This window comes from Acanthaster planci, linkage group LG14 (assembly GCF_054643075.1).
Source record: "Acanthaster planci isolate LZ-2023a linkage group LG14, COTS_SCS, whole genome shotgun sequence".
Classification (NCBI taxonomy): Eukaryota; Metazoa; Echinodermata; class Asteroidea; order Valvatida; family Acanthasteridae; genus Acanthaster; species Acanthaster planci.
In genome coordinates, this window is record NC_141790.1 from 8,594,540 (window position 1) to 8,616,885 (window position 22,346).

At 42.6% G+C, this 22,346-nt stretch overlaps 2 protein-coding genes across 10 annotated transcripts in view; both read right to left on the reverse strand.

Moving 5' to 3' along the window:
- The window catches only part of LOC110980800 (adhesion G protein-coupled receptor L2-like), a 56,266-nt gene extending 47,197 nt beyond the window's left edge, over window positions 1-9,069 (reverse strand). For 2 of the 9 annotated variants that reach the window (XM_022237787.2, XM_087145819.1), the window contains exon 1: window positions 7,712-9,068. Coding sequence is in view for 7 of the 9 variants with exons in the window: in XM_087145819.1 (XP_087001945.1) it covers window positions 7,712-7,975 (264 nt within the window). In the remaining 2 variants the exon portion in view is untranslated. Of the gene's footprint in view, window positions 1-5,803; window positions 5,874-7,711 lie in introns of all 9 variants that reach the window. The other 7 variants (XM_022237780.2, XM_022237783.2, XM_022237785.2 and 4 more) reach the window with 6 other exon arrangements.
- A 6,657-nt stretch (window positions 9,070-15,726) lies between these two features.
- On the reverse strand, window positions 15,727-21,907 carry LOC110980821 (sodium/potassium-transporting ATPase subunit beta-1-like). The gene is made up of 6 exons (XM_022237826.2): window positions 21,558-21,907; window positions 20,788-20,916; window positions 19,820-19,933; window positions 19,064-19,233; window positions 18,176-18,280; window positions 15,727-16,949 (listed from the first exon to the last, which is right to left on the reverse strand). The coding sequence occupies exons 1-6, from the start codon at window positions 21,787-21,789 to the stop codon at window positions 16,668-16,670; spliced, it is 1,032 nt and encodes a 343-aa protein (XP_022093518.2). The 5' UTR covers window positions 21,790-21,907; the 3' UTR covers window positions 15,727-16,667.
- Window positions 21,908-22,346: the final 439 nt, after the last annotated feature.

Sequence of the window (22,346 nt, forward strand, 5' to 3'; positions counted from 1 at the left end):
GTATTCGAGGGCAGATCAATTATTCGTATTGCGAATTTCCACTCGAGCAAATTTTTCGTGACGTCAAATTCGTTTCGCTTTCACATTCTCCTAAAATATGAATCGGCCTATACCTGAGGATTTCACTCATTGAACGCCTGTCTTGTGTCTTTATGCAACGTGTAACTGCGCATGGACAAATCTGGTAACCATGGTTCTGCTGCTAGTAGTCATTTGCCGTGGCCCCCGGCAATGGCAGTAAACAACTAAGCACTGTGATAACTATTGTATGAAGCCAATGTTCCGTGACAGTCGCTTTGTGCAAAACCAAACAAATTACTTTCCGCCATTAAAAGGGGCCATCGGAAAGGTCCAGTGAAACGTCGCTTAATTTGTCTGTACCACACATACATTTTACGGTTTCTATTATTCTACGACGCTGGACTCCGTTTCCACTGAAACAGGGAGTTTGGCGGGCCTGTGTGGATTAGGCAACGGCATAACAAGGCCAATTTGCTTTTAAGTTCGCACGATTCGCCTTGAAACTCGCTTCTTGTATCAAAAGCTTACGGAATAGTATCCTGTGGATGAACAAACGGTAGTTGCAAATCATCTTTCAAATTCCTCCAAAAGATCCCTGTTCCCCAGCGTGACCAGCAACCAGCCTAAATTAAAAGCAATCCATCACACAGCTGGATTTTTTATGTGTAAGGCGCGAAAAGCAGGTGTGCCTCTGTCATACGTTCACTGAGCATAAATCAGACTCGGGAGATATGGCCAGGTTATATCTATATCTATAACATTTGTTTAGCAATCAGACAACTACCGTACTTGAGGTTTTATCAAAGATTTAGAATTTGTCTGTACACCCCGGCGGGGATTTTAATAAAACCTCAATGTCCCCTCATATCAGTCCATTTTCAATTAATACCTCTCGTTGCTAATGACGTCCATCCATTCATTGTACTATATTCGAAGGGCATACAAAGATCTGTTCACCAGCATTACCAATATATGCGACAAAGATTTTTTTTAAAAACCTGGGGTTTATCAAGTTTGTACAGGCGAAAGCTGCCTGTCCAAAGCAATTTTTGGTGGATAGGTTGCTAAATAAGATGTTGCTGCTAACTGCAGATTCTCAAAAAAAAAATAATCTAATCTTTACCCACCCCAAGACAAATGAAATCCTGTTGTTTTTTAAACAGCCGAAAGCACGTATCCTCAGGAAAGCCCAAGCAAGAACAGATATTCCTCAAACTCGTTTCCAAAGCCTTGTTTCAAGAGTGCTCGTCCAAATGTAATTTCGCTTGATTTGCATCGAGAATGTATATGTAACTAGGCAACAGATGTAGACGCAGGAGGTGAGTATAGTTGTTTAGTCTGATCGAGTAATTAGCACTTGGCCATGCATTGTCCATATATGGCACAGTGAAGAGTCCGTGACGTGGGACACTCTGCCATAGACATTAATTCCAAAACTGAAACTTTTTTGTGACCTCCAGAAAAAAAAGGAATACGAAGACAAGGGCCGATCACATTTTGGGCGGTGAAGTAAACTGCGCCATGAAGACCGTGACAAAAGCAGCCTTGGTGGATGCCAAGCGAACACTTCTAGAGTTCATGCAACTTAACGTCGAAAGAACCTAATTGTTTTACGCCCAGAAGAAAAGTATAAAGTTGCACAGAAAGTGCAAAGACGACAGTTTCATGGTCTTATAGTGGCCAATGTACTCTGACACTAACAATCTCCGGCTCTCATCAAATCAAATAAAAAATAAAATGTCAGAATTTTTCACAATATTTCGGGGGAGTTTCCAATTTCTTTATTTTACTATCTCAGTCAGAGTTCTGACACGACCATATTTTAGTATCTCCAAATATAATTTCGAAAGCAACATTGATATGGTTCACTCATGGCTTCCATATTCCCTTCTCGAAATTAGAATTACGTCGAAAATCCCATTTACAATTTTAATCCCGGGAATCCACCGGACACGCTTCTGTGTTGTGGGCTGCACTATGATAAAGATTCGGTTACAGTTCACTTTCTTCACTACTGTCATGGGCTTTAATCCCGGGAGATGGGGATAAATATCCTCCACACTTATTGAGGTGGGGATGGGCTTTCGAATCATCCCCCCCCCCACTTTTTTGTGGTGACCAAAACACTTAAAGCTTATTGTGAAAAGAATTTTAGACTTCCAACGATTAAAATGCATTCAATATCACTGAAAAAAGGAAGGACAGTTTTTAAAAGCCATAAATGTACCATCTTGAATACATTTTACAGATGTTCATCGATATAATGATCATTGACCTCTATAAAGAGTCATATGGTGTCACCCCCCCCTTTTCAAATTTTTATGGTCGGCCAAGTCATCCCTTACCATTCCCCATCCCCCAATTTTCGGCACAAATGTACGCCACTGACTACTTGATCATATAATGCAGGAAACGTGTGTGGTACATAAGTTTTTCTCTTAATTGGTATTTGAAGGCTGTCCAGCAAACCTGCTGCTCCATTGTTCCATAGCTTTTCATTGTTATCAATGTGAAAACTGACTTTTCGTTTTCACGTCTCTTTTTCTTTCAAATTTGACTCCCTGAAAGGTTAAACCCTCTCCTTCGGTAGCCATAGTTTGATCTCTGCATTAATTCTGTAGATACTGTCAAAAAGCTTTTTGTAAGTGATATTTGATGTGGCTTATGGCCTGTTTTTGCAGAGAAAGCATTTCTTCGCACATTATTGCACGTCATACCCATTCTTTTTCCAAGCCCATAGGAATGAACGCTAATTGCTTCCATGCTAGGCGAAGGGCTACACACGTTAATCTACTTAGGAATGACCTTAATACCGCCATTGTTCCAATTACTAATGACCCCGTCAACGATAAGCAGTAGATATGAATTTTCTCAGAAATCAACCAGCTGTTCTGGTGACCGAAAAATCTGCTGGAAGGCAGTTAAGTTACTGGTTATATGTTTCAGGGTAGGACGGAATGGTCTCTGTTTCGCGTGATTTGATGGGCGAAACGAGACTTACCTGGACTGCCTAAGAAATGTGGACATTGCATGCTGAGCAATAAACAACTCATCAAGCGTGATGATTACGATGGCGGATCGACAGATAGAGAAATGAATATTGTTTCTTAGCCCAGTGTTTTTGGCATAAAAATAGACACCATACTTTAGCATGCCATTCAGAGGCATCACTTTACCAAACCAACCAAGATTAGTGAAGTCAGAAGGCATATGCGACGATCGTGTGATGGCCTAAGTATTTCCAGCTCTCTGGGTCGATTCTGCTAACGCCCGGATAAAATAAATCTCTTGATCGTGGCGACAGCCGTTAAAGTCGGTCAATACATAGGGTTCACCCTCCACTTTGCTCTGTATTACAAAAATAAAGTAATAACCTCCTACAATGTATCATACTGAAAGAGCAGATGCTCTGACTTGACCTGCGGGGAATTCTGGGCTTTGTGCTGTTAATATCGACTCATGTATACTTTTAGTGCCGCGTTTCAGGTCGTGGAAAGAAAGAAGTTCGGGCTCAAGAAGTGATTTTTTGTATTTTCAGGCTTGCTGTTGACATTTATGACTCGTGACCAAACAAATGGCGGATTCTGCTCTGCAGCTGTGTCCAAGGGCACATGCTCACGGACTTCACATAAAGAGCAACGTTTTTTATCAGCCTGCTTGAGTCACAGAAGCCATCGGCGACCATCTTACCGTGCCAGATGCAAAGGTTGTTAACCAAATCGTTCGTAGCATCGACAGTTATACAAGCAAACGACGACCTTCGTATTCGGAACGATAAGATGGCAGCTAGTGGCTTAAGTCGATACAAGAGCATTGCGAGTCTGGATTTTTAAACTTCGTGCCCGTGCAGGCTGTTTAGACATGGCACGCGCTGCGTGGCTAAAGGCGTGGCGGTGTAACCCATTGTATTCTCCATGTTAATTATGATGACTGATACCGGAATATTCAGTGCTGCAGCACAATGCATAGTGAAATCAACCATAACATATGTACGCATGAAAAGGATCTTATAGCTAAACTAACGGCTGCATAAAAAATGCAGTGACTGACTTTTATAGGCATACGTTCGTACGATAAAGAAATACTCAGTAAATCATACATCAAAAGCTCCTTGTAATACCCGGTGCCATATGGTATCGACATCATTCCTATGTTGAAACACATTGAATTTCAAGTATCTAGGATGATTTACAGATCCCTGCACTGTGATTATTTTACTGAAACAAAATTCATCGTTGTTTTTCAATTATCCTTATTTTCACTTTCTGTTTTGCTATTTTAAAATGTATTTTAATACTTTATTGCTTTTAGACTGATGTGAATTTTCATATTCCTTTGCAAACTGTGATGTCATTCGAGGGAGAAACTGATTTGTGTATAGAGTTCAACAATTTCTGAAATGTTGTTGTCCAAAACTTCAATTTCTCAGGTGATCTGTGGTTCTGTGAATGCATGTCCTTAGCCATACACCAACGATCAAACCTTTCTCAGAAGTGTTTTCAATGAAGAAGTGGTGAGTTCGATAACAGAACATAAGCTGAACAGCGCCTTTCCGATTGACATCAAGGCAAGAGCACCTGCAGTTGTCCAGAAAAGCTTGGAAAGTTTTTAAATGTGTCATGAGTTAACTTTTGAATACTCTTAACCCACAGAGGCTGGCAAATAGCTTTCTACACTGAAGAAGAGTATAATGATGCACGTACAAAATGTGTGTCTAAGAAAATTTCATCAAAAAAACTGTAATGAAATATTTCGAAATGCATCGCGTATTTTAGATTTGCGGGTATCCATCAAAGAGAAAAACTTAAGGTTTCCTGTTATGCGCTTCGACATGCTTTCCAGTACTGATGTGGACTGTAATAGACCCATTCGATTCAATTACTGTGTCACTGTCATGCGTCATCAAATATCATTTTCGTGAGCGTCGTGAACAATGTCAGCTTGAGCAGTTTCGTCACATTTCATTTCTATTTCTGTTGCCATTTAACTGTAGAATCTGTCTGGCTTCACACCTCCTGGTGTCTGTGCCAAACCACCAGACCATGATGCCGCATGGCATTTAAATTAACATATGAATTCTTGTAGAGTGCTGCCACCGCACACATCACTTCCACTGTCTCCATCAATAATAATGATAATAATTACAACATTTGTAATGCGTTTTCCACAACGTTTCAAAGCGCCATTATTTTACCTGCACATTAGGTTCACATATCTATGAACATTCCTAAAACCATCTCAGCTCCCTGGGGAGTATACTATCCCAGTACTGCCATTTTGGCGCAAAAGGCCAAATATTACCGTTTCTGCTCTCACAGGTATCCATTTACTCCTGGGAGGAGAGAGCACATGGGGTAAAGTGACTTGCTCAAGATCACAACATGCTGCCACCAGCTGGATTCGAACTCCTGACCCTATGATCAGAAGCTACAAACCCTAACCACTAAACAATATGTCTCCAATCAAAACCCGTATAGTTTATACCACAATCACTATTACGATCGTTACTGGCGTTGTTTCTGTTATTACTTGAACTGCTAATGTCGACCAATACATGGACATGGTAGTGTGGATGGTTCGGGCGATAGTGATGGTGTCTAGAAATAGCATGACACATGATAGCCGCGGAAATGATGAAGTGGTGATAATGTTGACGGTGGGAACGATGGTGAAGATGTAGGTGGTGGCGATATGATAGAGGTGAAGATAGTGACGGTGCTAGCAATGCTGAAAATGGTGACGATGAGGCCGGTTATTATTGTCACGCAGTCACTTTTCTTACCTCCAACAAATCTATGTTGATTCACTGGCCAGGACCATTTTTGTGGAGCTGTTACAAGCGCAGAAAATCGCTAAGCACAGGAAATAAATAGACACTGGTTACCAGCGAGAATCTCATGTAATCTGTGTTGTATCTGACTGGTTCCCAGTAATGAATTTGCTGAACCAGATGTCCTGCCGAGTGGCTCCATGAATGAGCCTGTTTGGTTTTTCAAAATGGCTAGGTCGTTCGAGAACAGAGCATGCGCGCGAGTCTGTGTATGGAAGAGCTGATAAGGCAGACCTCGCGCGAACATAATTGCTGTTCTCGAATGACCTCAGACGCACTCCATTTTGGGCCACGCCGTCGGAATGCCGAAATGGCTCATTCAGTGAGCCGCGCCATTCTCGTGGCGGTGGACCTGAAGGCCATGACATCCACAACCGCCGCTACATCTTCATCCTAAATGCTCTAGCAGCTCTCCTCCCCGTCATCATCAGCTGCCTCTCGCGAGCAACGACCGAAGAATCAAGTCTTTTATCAGACCACACAGCTGTTTCTCCCATCATAGTTCATGTTCAGCTAGCAACATAACAGACTTCAGGTCTGTTTGCAGTCGGGGATGTACGTGAGTCAAAGCTCAGTCCTTCTAGCTTTGCAACACTTATTTAAGTTTTTGTTTATACTACCATCACATGTAAGCAATTATCCCGCAACTTCTTCCGAAACCAACACGGGCTATTTTGGGGCGCAAGACTTGTTTCTTTTCCTGAAGAGGCAAAATAGTGCTAAAAGTGCCTAAACAAACGGTATCTAACACTAATCATTTCACCTCGACCAATTTATGGCAGTGAAACGTTCTGACGCAGGCCACCACGAACTATGCTCTCCGACGTAAAAAAAAAAAAAAAGTCATTACTGGCTTAGCCTCTTGGTCACCATACTTCATAATGCTGTGCAAATGGGTTCTCTAATTACATCACCTCGTGTCCATCCAGGCACTTACCAACTGATGTACTGTCTAAATACACGGACAATATTCCAACATCAGGGCGAAATTTTACCCACATTGCTCAAAACATCGACACACGAAGTCATGAGTTGATCCAGACAGCACCCTTCCCTTCGCTCCCTTCCCCACAAAAGGGCGAATTTCTTGGGAGAAGTTTGTCTTTGCTTTTCCTTATCCGGTTCTTGAGTGTGACGTCACTTCAGTTTAAACCACGCCCACTGCTCTTTCACTGCACATAAACATGCATTGATATCCGTTTACATGGAACTGTGGAACCGGAAGTTAATGCGCAACTTCAGCGATAGTCCAGTGTGAGCCTGTATATTGTGGCGCGTCTGCGATTATGACGACGTCGAACCGGATTAGTAAAAATGCCACAAAATACGGTCACGTATCCCGGAAACAATAACAAAGATTTCACGAAGAAATATTAAAACCTCCCCACACACAGTTATTGTGGCTCATGAACCAGCCTCGTTGAATATGAACAATCTTTGCTGCAATCAGTTGGCATTTGCCCAACGTTGGTAAAGATATCAAAAACAACAGGAAAAAAAACAGAAACAGCTATTGCTCGACCCGGTTGGTATATTGTAACTGGATTTGATTAAAGGATCAATAGCTGACACTTTAAAGAAAACAAACTTTCGTTACATAGTACCGTGGTGGTTGGTGCTTCCCTACTTTTGCAGTCTATTGATATGCTTGTAAAGCTACAAGTAGATTCAATATTTTTTCACGATGGTGGTGAATAATATAGATAAAAAAGATATATCTTCTTTCAACTGTTACATTCCCTGGGTGTGTGAAATTCTTGTAGGCCTACAATGATATGCTCAGATCTAAAAACTTTCGACGGCCAACCTTCATCTTCGCATGGACATTTAAAGACCCCCACCCCTTACTTCTGCACGTACCTGTACTGATGTGAAACTGTTCTGAGTTGTCCCGATCCCTTGGGCGACGCCTAGAGATAGAATGAAGACCAAAGCAATGCCTCCCTCCATTTCACCAAATCGTCCAAGTTTAGCCTGTCTGGCTCGCAAGTCTCTCTTGTCAGAGATGAACAAAGGCTGATGGAATACACGCAGTACCCCGGCCGTTTGAAGATTGTTCACGGTATACACGGAGATATCCAGCTGAAGATAGTGCTTCGTCTTGACAGTTTTATATTCAAACATTTAGACACTACTCGATAACAAAAGTGACGTCAAAACGCCACTGATATTCTGGACACTTTTTTATCAACACAAAAATCAGGACGTGCTAGGATTCAACCTGGGTGGTCGCCCTCGGCGTCAATTATAGCGCACTGTATGCATAACGAGTGTTTGAGAGAAAAAGAAAAACATTCTCACGTTTTTCAAAACATTCGTTTGATCAAGTCCGCGGCCCAACGTTTGTGCATTGGGTATAATATACTATGGGCAGTATGTCATCAAAGCACTTCTGTCGTGCGTCAGCACGATTGTTCTATATTGAGTGAGCACCGGTTGCCTATCGGGTGAAAGGAAAAAAATTGAAAGACCGCAATGTTCGAAGCTTCATCTCTCACGGAAACTTGGATTTAATCTTCCGGAAAAAGTGCACCGCGAATTGTCCAAGTTCAGCTACTTCAAAAGGCCAGGCGTGCCAAGCAAAGAGTGTTTGACCGGGGAAAGGCCGTCAGAGATGCGTGAGAAGCTGCCGTTATCTTGGGGGTAGTGGGCGTGCAATGTTACGTACTCTGCCGTATCCCTGATTAATTTTATCCAGCGAGTTAACAGTTCTGTCTAGATATTTTCCCCTCTGATGGCTGCAACGTGAGAACTCGGAGGGAGAGAGACGGCATTTTGTTCGTCCCCGCAGGAGCTTTATGAAATCCAAATAGATATGATAATTGTCGCGGCTCCTGGTTCGTCCGATTACAAAAAGCATTCCGTCATGATTGCCTGAAACAACGGCCTGAAGGTCCCGGTTGTGATACCAGCTGCAACGTGCGCCTCACCTGCGGGCCCGAATGGGCGGAATGGCAATTTTTTCACCCTCAATTGATGAGGAGGAAACTCGACGCGATGGGAAGCGAAATAACACAGTCCTGGAGCAATACAATTATAAACGTGGTTAAATTGCAGAATTTCGTTTCATTGAAATCTGCTGGTAGGTTGAGAGCATAGCGAAGCCCCGGTTGTGTCTCAGTGCATCAAATACAAGCTGTTCGCAATCCGACAGTTTATCAGCCACTGACCAGCGTGTATTTGCAACGTTCAGTCGTTACCTGGTGTGCTCATCCGAAGCGAAGTGTGCTCTCTGTAGGCTGCGCGGGCGTGATGTTAACTAGTCTCCATTCAAGTCTCGAGTTCATCGAATATCCTGCTCTTGCACTGGCAAGCATCATTTCGACCTTCAATAAAGGGCGTCGGGGAAGGAGTATTTATCAACCGGCTGTCGCTATGGTGTGTCTCGAGTTGCTGATAGGACAGGGTGTTTAGTCTTTGAATCGGGTTTTGAAAGTACATTATGGATACTTGACATGTTCAGCTTCCTCAGATTTGTTGATGAACTCCGAAGCGGTCCGTAGTATAAAAGTGTAATTGCCGACAGGTGCAAGAACTTGTTCTTAATCGCAAATATTAAAGTGGAGGGAATGACGAGATTCTCTGTTTAAGGGAAGCACATGAGCTGCAGTGCTCGAAGGAAAAACCATACAACTTTCTCATGAGACAATTATGCTGGGAGCTTAGATACAGGCTTGAAACACGTCTACTTGCTCATTTTTTTTATTTAGTGCGGATGCTCCGGGTCTGCTGCGCACGGAGCAGTGATGTGTCAGTCATCATTGCATTACATTCCTATTCTGTCATCGGTTTGAAAATGGGACAGGTGCTGCGGGCTGTTCCGTTTCCCAGGGGAGAGAGGTGTACGTGGCATGAATGCGAGACCTTAAAAAGAATCCTTTACCTTCTACATGCTTCATCTGTTATCCTTTGAGCGTCATGCGTGATGGCTATTGTACAAAGCAGCTAACTACAAAATGGTATAGCACGACTTACGTTTTGCCATTTTACATTTTAATGCATCATGAAAAATAATAACTCAGTAATTTGATTACCTTTTTGAGCCCTGAAACACACAGTTATCAAAGCTTAGTTTTTACATTGTTTTTATAACTGTTTCGAGAATGCTGTCCAGTGCGTTTCTTCCCTACTAGGTTCGGTCATTTTCCCGTAAGTCTATGGCCATATTGTGTACGGCTATTCCAAATTAGAAATGGACATTCTCTTCAAAGATCTTAGAATAAGAGACAATACTCCTTTACGATATCTTGGAATTTAAAAAAGTAGCCCGCAAGTAAGCTTTCTGTTGGGTTAGGATTTGAAATAAGATACAATTATATTCCTTTACGGTATCCGGGAATCGGGTGAGTTTTGATCCGTTGTATCTATAAAGCAACTGTGAAAGAATGACAAACGTAAAAAGCATGGCTTTTCCGATTATGTACATGTATGTCGGAAGCATTATTGCATCCATGATTAATGCATTTTTAATCGTTAACAACGTTGACTGACATAATACTGTTGCTTCAGCGATTACTAAAGGGACAGTGCATCATATGGACTATGCATTGCATATGCTTAATAGTATAGTTTCCCTGTGCTGCGTGGAACCACGGAATTCAAGAACGGGTCATTGCAATGAGCAGGCCAAGGTGATCGTGTATGCTGGTACTAAGCCTAATTGGGTCATTTACCACGCATCTAGACGAGTTAATTTTTTCAAAGCTTTTTTAATTAGACAGGGTTGACATACGTCAATTTCCCTTCCTGTCGTCAATGCCATTGTCTAGACAGCTTCAGTGGCCCAAGACGTCACGAGTGTGATTTCGAAATGTCGCTCCATCAACTTGAGAGCTCTGCACTGAACGGCGATGATACAATCGGAAAGTGTCGTCAGGAATTGGGTCCTATAGGTTTGGTAGTAGGGTATAATTTGACACATTGTTTTATAGTTGGATTTGCCCTGTAACTCGGTGTTGAAAGAATAATGTCCAAGATTTCCGAAATATTACGTCAGATGTTGGAGGAATGAGGGACGAAGTAATCCCACTAAAGGCTGCGGGTTACTAAATTGGCCAAAAATACATTTGGTCGTATCAGAAGTAACAGACGTTTCCGAAAGATTTTTTAATCAATCACTTGTACCACACCAAAATCCTTATTGTTGAAGTACACACGAAATAGATGCGACATACACAAAAATTGCCTCCGTTAAAATTTACCACTTGCAGTCAGTTTAAAATAAAAGTATGTTACACATACGTGCATTGGGAGAAGTTCATGAGGTGAAAGATGAAAATATTCCACGCCATCTGTATCTTATGAGCTTAGTTGGATTATCAGTTGTCATCATTATGAGCCCCGAGATGGATCAAGAGAGGGCGCAGTTTTTCTAGCAACGCGTGCTCTTCTGGTAGGAATTGCGCTTTGCAAGTTTACATACGGCAACGAAATGCACGCGTTACGGTCGCATCGCCACTAACAAAATGAACACTCCCGACCAAATGGCTCTTTGCAACCGATGATGCATTGAGTGCTTCTGCTCAAGGCGGACCAACATGAACGGTTGACGGGTAGATGAAGTCATTTGGAAACTGTCGATAAAAAAGGAGGAACACAAAACGAACTCTGGAATATTTTCCCAGAGGATCGTCAGAAAATGAGCGCCATAAACTGTCAAGCTGGATCGAACGCAAGAAAAGCAGTATTGTTCATCAGCACTATGTTATCTTTTTGGATTTATTTCGCCGGATGAACATCGCTAAATATTCTGATCAAATATCTTTACTGAAATTCTACACCTTACGCGACTTCTGGCCGTAGTTTACTGATTAATTGGACAAGCAGGCGAGCAATTAACAGCCAAAAGCAATTAATTAGTAGTGAAGGATGGGTGAAGAGATTAAAAGGCTTTGGCAAATGGAGACCAATTACCTTTGCGAACCGCCGCTGCTGGGGCTTTCGGTGGAGAGCCCGATTAGTGGAGCCAAGTGTAAAAATAAGCGTGTTTGGCGTCTGGGTTAGCCTCCTGTGTTTAATTTCCAACAGAGAATTAAACATATATGGAGTGATTTGGATGATTTGGAATATAGTTGAAATTGAAAAATGCTGCCGCTTCCACGGGCGCCTGTATAGGCTACAATAGTTTCAAGGTTACCAGTAAGGCCACATTTTGGGACACGATAGACAACGAAGACATGTTTGGGCATCGCACGGTCGCCTCCGTGGTGTGGAAAGTCACTGACAGACTCTTAAGTCAGGAGTTACCTTTCGCAAGTACTTCATTTTCCAGTGGATTGACTTTTTCACCTCGTGCTTCGTGCGGGTTAGAAATAAAGAATAAATTCCAAAAGACAGCCCCCAAAATGAGACCAGGCAGTTACGCCAAACGTGTTTTTTTTTTACTTCGCCTGACTATGGTGCTCACCTCATGCACACGTTCAGTTAATCGACATGTATACTACCAAATAATGCCGTTATATATTTTCCCATTAGTGGCCCCAGACGGAATGACTCTCTGGTTACCAGGACTACTTTCAAGAAACATCTCCATACCAAAATCCTGCGTAATATGAAAGAATTGGAACCATCGTTGCTATTAGCTACGCAATGCCGCCTGTTTATCAGGACTTCGAACAGTCAGGCTGTCCATTCCGATACATTTGAAAAAAAAGGAAACAAAGAAAACGTAAGGAAGTTCCCTGAAGAGTTTAACATTCATCTTGTTTGTTGTTGTTTATTTTCCCCCATCTCTTCATGGTTTGATTTGTACATTGTCATCGCCAAATAGCTGGAATCAACAACAGGTTTGATATACTTTTGATTTTCATGATGATGGAAGCCATGCTGAAAGTATGATGTCCATGGTAGGCCTGAATGTGAACAGTTCACCTGTGTATGTACATTTCTACAGCTGAGGCAAACATATCCGAAAATCACAAGTAACTCAACAAGCCACTATTAAAACAAAGATTACCTCGTTGCTTAATCTATCTCAACCTCTCAGGCTGTCGGTATGTCTTGTGACCTTTCGGTATCAGTAAATCGTGTTAGGACGATGCTGAAAGAGTCGTTTGGCATTCATATTTCTTCTCAAAATGTGTTTGAAGACGGCATTTTTAACTGAGCTAATTTCAAATTTATCGAGCCTCTTGAGCTATATTTGATAACATTTGAGTGAAAAGCTGAGAGATAAGTTAATTCTTCAAAGGTAGCTTTGGCGACCCTAGACTCATTTTGTTAACTCGAATCACACTTCTTCATACGTTCATGAAGTTGCTTCTTCCGAGCCCCCTTCCCCTGAAAACTGTCAAGCAAGCCGGCGAGGTTTAGTCTCCAAAGACACCTCGTCAAGCAGCCTTTTTATATCAGGATTAGGACATGATCCTGAGGCAGAGGCCGTTAACAAAGTATGACAAACTCGTCGAGATTGTGAAGTGCTGACGGACGACAATTAAGTTGGAAGGCGGGAGTGAGAGGCGGTGATGACAGTGCTACACTTCAGTCGTCTGTGAAGATGAGAAACACTAACAACTAACACCTTTTGGTTAACAGAAATTATTACATTTTAGTAGGATGAAAGGAAAACTGAGCCCACCCATTCTGAGGATGCTAGGCTGTATTTCACCATCGGAACCTCTGTAGTCCACTGACGACGGACAGAGCATACTATCCGACATGTTGGCCTCCGTTGTTCTCAGAACCACACATATACCCTACTCAAAATCCTTACATGGCTCTACCACAGCTTCTCTAACTTGCCACTGTCACCGTAAAAGCCTCAAAGCTTGATTTACATTAAAGTTGAAACAAAGCTTCGAAAAACCTCGCAACCACATATGTATAAATTGATGGGCAGCGTGTCATTTTAAAGCAAGTTTTTCTCATAAGGTAAAAGCAATGGATTAATCTGTTTTGGCATCAGAACTCTTCCAAATAACCCGAGAGGGGTACAAATAGGAAACCTCATAGCCGTTGGTACCGGCATGCCAAAACCTTTAATGAAATGTTCAACCGGAGCGCTGGTGCCACGTTGGCACGTTGACCGAAAGTTTTATTTTGAAAGTCAAGAAACACCCTGATGTGATTGATGTCAAAGATAATGACTGGGAAAGAGTCACTTTCTCTCTGGCCATTACAATGTAATGACCTGATATGGGTGGAGATTTTCGTTTCACTTATTCTCTGCAACCTGAGTGTGGATTTATGGTTTCTGTAAAAACCATAAGCGCTCAAAGTGAGCTAATTAGTGGGAAAGCGGTCAACTACCCGTGTTGGCTGGGTTTGGATCGTGGCCAAATTGAAGGTTCCTATTCCGTGATACTCTATTTCCAAGTAGAGATTGGCTGCGGCCTCAAAAGTGAGTGGAGTTAAGTTTGCGAAAGCCATAGGCATATCCTGCGGGGGCACTTACCCAGTGGCGTATCCAGTGGGGAGGGGACCGAGGGGGCGACTTGTCCCCCCCGACTTTATTTTTATTTACGAAGAATATTTCGTAAGTGAGTAGGAACGAAAGTAAATTATTTATCAAATGATAACACCAAAACCCTAAGAAACAACACCAGCAAATAAATGCAAGGATGTTGGGACTGTAGGTAAAGCTTTTGATTTTTTTTCTCCCTAACATCACGTTTAATGAGCCCGAAGCCGCATTCGCTTTTGAACCCCCCCCCACACACACACACCCATGGAAGTGTGTATTTGCCTGCAACCGAGGACCCCCTATTGTTCCTCTTTCGTTTGTACTTTAACTTTTGTAGAAGACCACCCATATATAAGACTTAAAGGTTTTCATGGTGAAAGAAACTAGATCTATAGTAAAGATTGCGGTAACACCATGTATTTATCTCTTCTATCTCTCTTCACATACTCAAAGAAGAGATAAATACATGGTGTTACCGCAATCTTTACTATAGAGACCACCCATATGTTTTGTACACAGTTGTCAGTCGAGGACCCTCTGTCAATCGGGGACCTTATTGTCCTCTATTATTCAGGGTCCCCAATTGAATGCAGAAACAAACTCACCCACCCACACTCCAAAAGTTGGATACACCAGTGGCGAAAGCAGTTTGGATTTGGATCAATTTGATGGGCTTGGGCGCTAATGGTCAAAACACATGATTTCTTAAGGCAGATCTTGCTAAGAAACTACATGATATAAATTCCACACCACATTTCAAGAGGTCCTCAAGGTGGAAAATTTTGAGTGCCCTTTTTGTTCTTATAGTCACGGTCGTAGATTCTGTAAGCCAATTTTAGCAGTTATATACTAGTTTGACGTTATAGCATAAAAGGTCAAGTTTAAAATGCTAATAATGTATTTTTTATATAATACCAAAAACATATCAACCGACTGACAGTATTGAAAAGAAAATGAAGATTCTTCTCTAAAATATTAGGCCCAAAGGAGTATAAGTGGGCACTTCCGGAGTAGTGAAATACTACATTGCTCTATACGGTTTCATTGAAAAAAAACTGTTGTGGAGAGAAATCTGCTAAATTCTCTTAAGAAATTGCAACAATTTTGGTCAGTCACTTCAGCATTTTTAGACGCAGAGAGACTCCCCTTGCGAATACGATCCCCGAGAAAAAAATGTTCCCAGGAATTTTACCAGCAGTCTCTGTTCTCTCCGGGGTGATAACGGGTAACGGGACCCGTTTGTCCACGAGCAATTTACGGCCTTCCCTGCTGCGTCGCGCGCAAGGTATATGCGAACATAACACCTTGGAAAGTAATAGTAAGCATTCCAATGGCAGTCAAATCCTGTCAGGAAGTCGTCTGTTGTTGGAAGGATTATGGCATGATGGCAACGCCCCTTGGCGTAATGTAGTCAACAAATAATAGGTGACGTCAGTTGTTTCCAAGGAGGGAATTCATAATGGCTCCAAAGATGTGTATTTTTATCTTTTAATTAGCCTTCCTGACTTAATAGCATACTGGAATATCTGATGACTGTTGAAAGTGGACGTGTTTTTCACACTCTCAAGATAGTCGTTGCTCACAACTTAGTTTACACTTTGCCCGAACTTGGTCAAAATGTGGACATTCATTCCCCTTTTGTAAGTTCTTCTCAAAAGTTGTTCAAAATCATGTTATCAAAACATGGCAACTCTTGAGGTACTTCAATCGCTGACTAATGCTGTCCCTAGACGTTGCATTGTATTTTTAACTACCTTAATTACAGCATAAAACTTCAGCTGGTATATTAGATATGAGAATTAATGTGCATGACAGGTCACAAAATTTACCCAAAAGTACAAAATTAGTCAAATATAAAACTTTCAAAAAATATCGCAAAAATATTAATATTACAAGTTAATTGTCGGCTCAGTTTAACAAATTCTAAACGTTTTTTTAAATCCTCAGTCGTACGTCTCTTTTAGAAAAATAATCTACTTAGAAATTTGGCCGGAATATAAGCATCACTAGTTCTCAGTGAATTCTTCGTTTTATTGAGTACTTATCTTAAGGCATGGTATCTGGACAAGTCCGAATTACTTCGGCTGGAAACAACACGTGCGTTCCTACGGAAGCCGCTATTAGCCCCGAGCTGAAGCGAGAGAGGGCGCAGTTTTTTTAGCAACGAAGACTCCTATGATCGGAACTGAACTTCATTGATTCACAAACAACTCGGAAATGCACGTGTTATGGTCGCATCGCTACCAACAGAATGAACACTCCAGACAATATGGCGCTTTTCAACCGATGACGGGGTGCCTCTGCTCGCGGCGGATAGCTAGCTAGCGGCTTTGTGCTCTCACATAGTCTTGTGTGCCACTGCCAGCCGCAGCGAAGCGATTCGGACGCTGTCGTTTTTTTCCCTGCCAGTCATCTCTATGAGCGGACCATAACCCTAACCCTGAACCGGGACGGCTCCTCCCGGCTGTCGAAGAGCCCACCAGGGGCCTCCTCGGGAATGTTAGCGGCACGGGCCCTGCACTCGATATTCACATCCACGTCTCTAGTGTTGAGGGCCACTTGGACGGCTACTACAGGCCTAATGTAGCGGGCTTGATCCCTCTCGTCTGTGCCGACCACGTAAGGATAATGGCCGAAGGACACGCCGTCAGGGGGGTACATGTTCAAAGAGTCTACGAAATCTCTGTCTTCCTCTCTCTGTTTTAAAGAAGAAGAAAAGAATTACGAAAAGCACAGTATTAACTCCCACACGACATTCCGTGGATGGATGTAATATAGAAAGTATGGCCTCGCTTTAATTAGCCAACATATAGGCCATTGAAGCAACCGGCGGCCAGTACTGCCGTACACATAAGCGGCGTTTTTGAGCGTAGCTTCTATGGGAGAAACAGGACCTGCGGATGGTCATGTGTATTGTGTCAAACAATGTGGGGACGTGGGGGCGATGTTGCACTTCACAAGCCAACCCGCAGAAGCTTCTCGAATGCGCCGCTAGAGATAGAGTGACCGTTCTAAACGTGACCAATCCAAGAGGGCGCCCAAACGGGGAACTTAGGCCAAGTTTGATCAAGGACCATAGTTAACCATAGTTCGATTAACTCTGATTGAACGCACGCTAGTTGACGATGGTTGGACTAATCTAATTAAATTATTTGCGAGTGGTCGCATCGTTGGTTAGAAATGATAGAAACACTTGCAGTATACTATGTCACTATAGTAAACGACCATTTTCAGTTCTAACTTTGTTAATTTTCCCTTCGCAGACCTTTTTCTCGCTTTCGGCCTAATGACCTGACAACAGTTGACTGGGGTCGTGCACACTTCAATTTTACTGCGCCTGTGCTAAGTACGTCACGAACCAACCTTAATTAGTAGTCCTTGATCGAACTTGCCATTAAATGCTCCTGCGCTTTTCTAAGCATTTTTAATAAAAACGTGTGGACGGACAATGGTTGGATAACCACCGAGGTGGTGGTGTTCAACTTATGTGAATGCGCAATATTTGATGTGACGTCACATTTGCTTTCGCGCGAAGTGTGAACGGGCCTTAACTTTCCTGAATTTAATAAGAACCGTGGATTTTTTTCCTGCAGTTTGCAGGATAATCGTTTTGCTTGTTGAATGTTCGAATTGAAAATTTCAAAGAAGACGTGTATGCATGGCCACGTGAGGGTATTTCCGTAGAACCTGTACATGGATTTTCGACTTTCTTTGTCATGGGTGCTGTATATTTCGTAGGCCGTATAACAGACACGTGGTTTTGGTGCCTATAATTTGACCTGAGTTGGCCCATTCTATCAAACAAAAATTTGCTAGGCCTGTCTGGGAGTCGTTGCCTCTGCAGAATGATTACAGAATAATTCGGGCTTTCTTTTTACCCGCTTTAACGCCGAGTGATATTGACCTACATAAACCGAGCTTACCACTTCACAAGTGAAGAAGATCCGATTCTGGAATGATGGTGATTTGTTGAACTTCGGCATTATTAACTCGTCGACTTCAAAGCCCTCTGGAATCCACCCCCAAACCTGCGAAGAAATGGTCGTTTGGGGGAAGGAAAATGAAACAGTGAGAAGAAGAAGATTGAGGACTTTCGGGCAAAGGCATAAATCCGCGGATGGGGACATAAATTTGTTTTCCCTCACGTTTTGACCAGGGGATTGGATATTGAATCACGCACCACCTTTTCAGCGGAAAAAAAAATTGATGGATTTCCAGAAAATTTTCGGACTTTTCAACAACCAGACTGTATTTGTTACAACTGAAAAGGTGAGACAGAGTGGGAAAAAAACTAATACGATTAATTTGATGTAAGGTTCAAGTGTGCAACTACATTTACTAAAGATGCAACAGCTGTCTTACGACCAGGTCCTCCTAGAGTAATCATTGTCAGTATACCCCAGACCTCATTTTGGAAACTTTCATGGCTGGGCAATTTTTTTTTCCATTTTTTCGTTTACGTTCTCCCCCACTCCCTGTAGTTCGTGGTACAAATTTACGCCACCGCCCGACAGGCTTGGCGGCCTTTTTTGTCAAGTTCTGCTTTACACCATTCCAGAGTTCGCAGTTTAAAGTTAAAATCGAGCGCTGGGTTTTCGGTAATACCTGCAATTAAATAGCGTACAGGAACAAGCAGCTAAAGGCACGATATTTGCGACTTGTATTATTCCCGTCCTTTGCAGGTGTGCATGGAACGATATGGTCTATTCCACTCTGCTGTCCTTGGCTAATGTTTATCTCTCATGTTATTCATCGGGATTTTATTGGCTGAACATTGAGTGTTCCAGCGAAAGGTATGTACATGTACTTACTCTGTTAAGGCCCATGTACAGACAGGGCTCCGTGGTGTTGTAGCTGGAATTGCCGGGGGCGCACTCGCCGAGTAAGGATGGATCGTATCTGCAGAAGCGTTGTGGATCAGTCAGGTTGGCCGGTGGGAGGTCAGAACAATCCAGGTACCCGGATTGGTTGATCATAAGTGCTAAAGAAAATGCAATTCGTGTATGTTGGTAAGTGACTCATACCCAAATTAGTATAAAAACGACTCACGGGATTATTCTTTGCCACCTTAAAGATTTCAAATTTCTTCCAACCAGCATGCTAACGTGTGGAACGAGATAACTTTAAAAAGACCGTAGCATTGCTTTTAGACGAAATAAATTAATTTAGACTACAGAGGGCGCTAGATAGCGCGCTCTGACAGCAATGATTAGTAACTTGGAATAAACTACAGGATGGTCGTGGAATAAATATTCCCTCGGCGATGGAAGCGAGGTGGGCCAGCCGCCCCCCCCCCTCCTTCGACAGGGGGATTGACCCTCCAAATTTTGTCAGGCTCTGTTATGGGGCGTAGTGGATCGATCTATAACTGGCTGATGCCTGATGGTCCCACAACTGCCCCCCACACGCTGTCTTTGAAATACGCCCCCCCCCACACACACACTCACTGTTTCTCCCCCCCCCCCCCAAAAAAAAAAAAGTACCGGTAGTATTCTTCCTATAATGCTGTTACTGGCCGCATACACTACTGGATAAAAGGCAAAATTCCAACAAGCAAGATTTCTTACGTTGAAACACGAATTCGTCGATCTGTTGTTCAATTCTCATGCGATCCGCGTCACTCTCATCAGGGCTGTACTCAATACGTCGCTGGTTGTCTGGGAACGGCACAAGGTTGAGTCCTTGGGGGAAAATAAAACAACGAAAGGGAAACCTGCTTCACCAGCTACTGAGGTACACTGCTCGGCCACGTTTCTCTCCCAACCCAACCCCAGCACTTGACAATTTCGTAACCTGTATATTCTGGGCTGTCTTCCTAGTAACTTCCTGTATATATAGGTCATATAGGTCCCCTTCATATATTCGTTCATATAGGTCCCCTTGTTGTTAACATTGTTTTCCATCTGTTTTCTGGTCTTCTGCTTATTGTTGTCCCCAGATTCAATTTTCTACCCAAGTTCATAATCATTTTCCAGTTCCAGTACTCAAGTCATTTTTATCTGAGCGATACAAAACCCAATCATTTCGAAAAAAAGGAGTTTACCTGTAATATCCTATTTACTTTGTTTCTTACTTTCGTCCATATGCTGAGCGCAGAAGTAAATAATTATGAAAAGTCGTAAATGCAAAACGTCCTCGTTTCCCAACCTGTTGGAAGACCTTTCCTGAGGCTCTCACTTTTCAGACAATGTTGAAAACTGTAGTTTCCTTCCATATTTCATCCAGTTCGACCCATAATTACAAGCATCCACTCCAGTGAGTATAACTGTTTTGTGCTTTTTCCAAGTTCCGAACCAAACTACCGACATACCGAGATATTTGTTAATTTAGTTTCATCTTTGCAAAGAAAATGACAGCTTGAGGATCAAATCATAACAAACATGTACAATAACACGACCTTACGCGGAGTTTTGGGCGTCCAGTGACCTAACCTACGCCCAAACCTTTGCTAGAAAATTGGGAGTACGATTCCCTGCAGGGGTCCAGGCCCTTGACAGTGTTAGGAAATAGTCACTTGGCTTTTGGCACATCATACCTGGCGGAGTAATAAGTGAGTTGTACTTCGGTCTTTCCAGTGAAATGGTCTGGTAAAAAATGGCGAACATTGCAGCCCAGAAACCAGCCAAGCCCAAAAAGAAACACAGATAGAACAGTCCAATTTGTGCTGAAATAAAACAAATGAAAAAAAAGAGATTAGGGGAGAGAACATGAAAGGATAAAAGTTTGGGCCCATGTTTCACACGTTACGTGCATTCCAAGTTTTTCACACTGTCGGTGTTTTGAGGTTTTTTGGGATCACTTGGCCGCTCTTAATCCCTTTTGTTTTAACTCGTTTGTGATTTTTAATTTTCTTCAGATGAACCCCGCCTTGCCCCACACACTGCATCACAGAACAACTGTGCCATTTTTTCTCTTCTGGTCTGAACTTCCTGGTTGCAGGTTTGTGACACAGCACTTTTTTAAAGAAAAACATGTGTCTATTGTTTCACTTGCAGTAACACCGATGTCGCTGTGGTTTTATGCCAGGTCATAGGAATACTCATAAAGCATGTGGTTTGTTTCACGCGATCCGGCTTGTGATCAGTGATTCGTCGCTGGTTCGCCGTGGCACCAAAGCCGCTTAACTTAATGGATGGAGTGAACCATCAATGGGATCGCTGATTGAGATCTACATGTACATGTGGTGTGACGAAAGGATACTGTAAATCATGCAAAATTCTTTCATCGTTTATGAAATTATTACATTTATTACATGTTAAAGAAAAATCCCACAGCACGAGCTTTGAATCATAAAACATGACTTACCCCAGCTTTTTCCATTTCGTCCCATTACCTCTCTCTTCTCTTTGTCCCACATGAAGTGGCGAAAGCGGTTCCAGTTGTCGCGAAGGTCCCCGCCCAGTTTCCTAAACCGGAGAACAATTGGGTTTGGAGCAGCGGTCTGCTCATCAGTTGCCGGCACATTGTCGTACTCTGCTGGGACAATCGGCTCGCTCTCCGGCTGGGAAGACGGGCCGGCCTGCTCGCTCGTGGCCATGGTGATTCTTTCCAAGCAAAATTGTAGTACGTTCGGGTAGCTAATTATTTGTGCGCTGAAACAAGCAGATCAAGAACCTGTCAGCACAATGTGCCTGCAGTGGAAAAATACCCAAATGTGGTATCATGCGCATGCGGTGTTCTCAGTTCCTGTTTCACATCGATGTTAAAGGGCACAAGACTTCCCCTTATGGAGACTGTTACAAATAAAAACCATGAGGCCTATGTTGTGATTTTGTGAAGTATGTGCGGGACTAAAACAATCTATTGCTCCGTGTGAAAATAAAACGCTCTCAGTTTTTGCTACCTCACCTTGGATGTTTTATGACTTCAAGCTGGCGCAGAATCTTCAGAGAATTCCCTGTGTGTGATGATAGCACGTTGTGTTTTAAGGACTTAAGGGGGTTTTATCTGAGGATAATTTACAGTTTTGCGCTGTAAAGTCATTCCAGAGACCAAAATATAAGTTTTTTTCTGTCCTGTGTGAATGTTCTTAATTGTTGCTGTGGTCTGAACACCCACGAATCCAACAGGGCAGCTATCGGTTGAGCCATATTA

Coding starts and splice junctions, on each gene's coding strand:
- LOC110980821 (XM_022237826.2), bottom strand. CDS start 21,789: ATGGCCACGAGCGAGCAGGCCGGCCCGTCTTCCCAGCCGGAGAGCGAG. Junction 19,934..20,787: donor CTCACTTATTACTCCGCCAG/GTATGATGTGCC, acceptor TTTTCCCCCAAG/GACTCAACCTTGTGCCGTTC. Junction 16,950..18,175: donor TCTTCTTCACTTGTGAAGTG/GTAAGCTCGGTT, acceptor TCTTTAAAACAG/AGAGAGGAAGACAGAGATTT.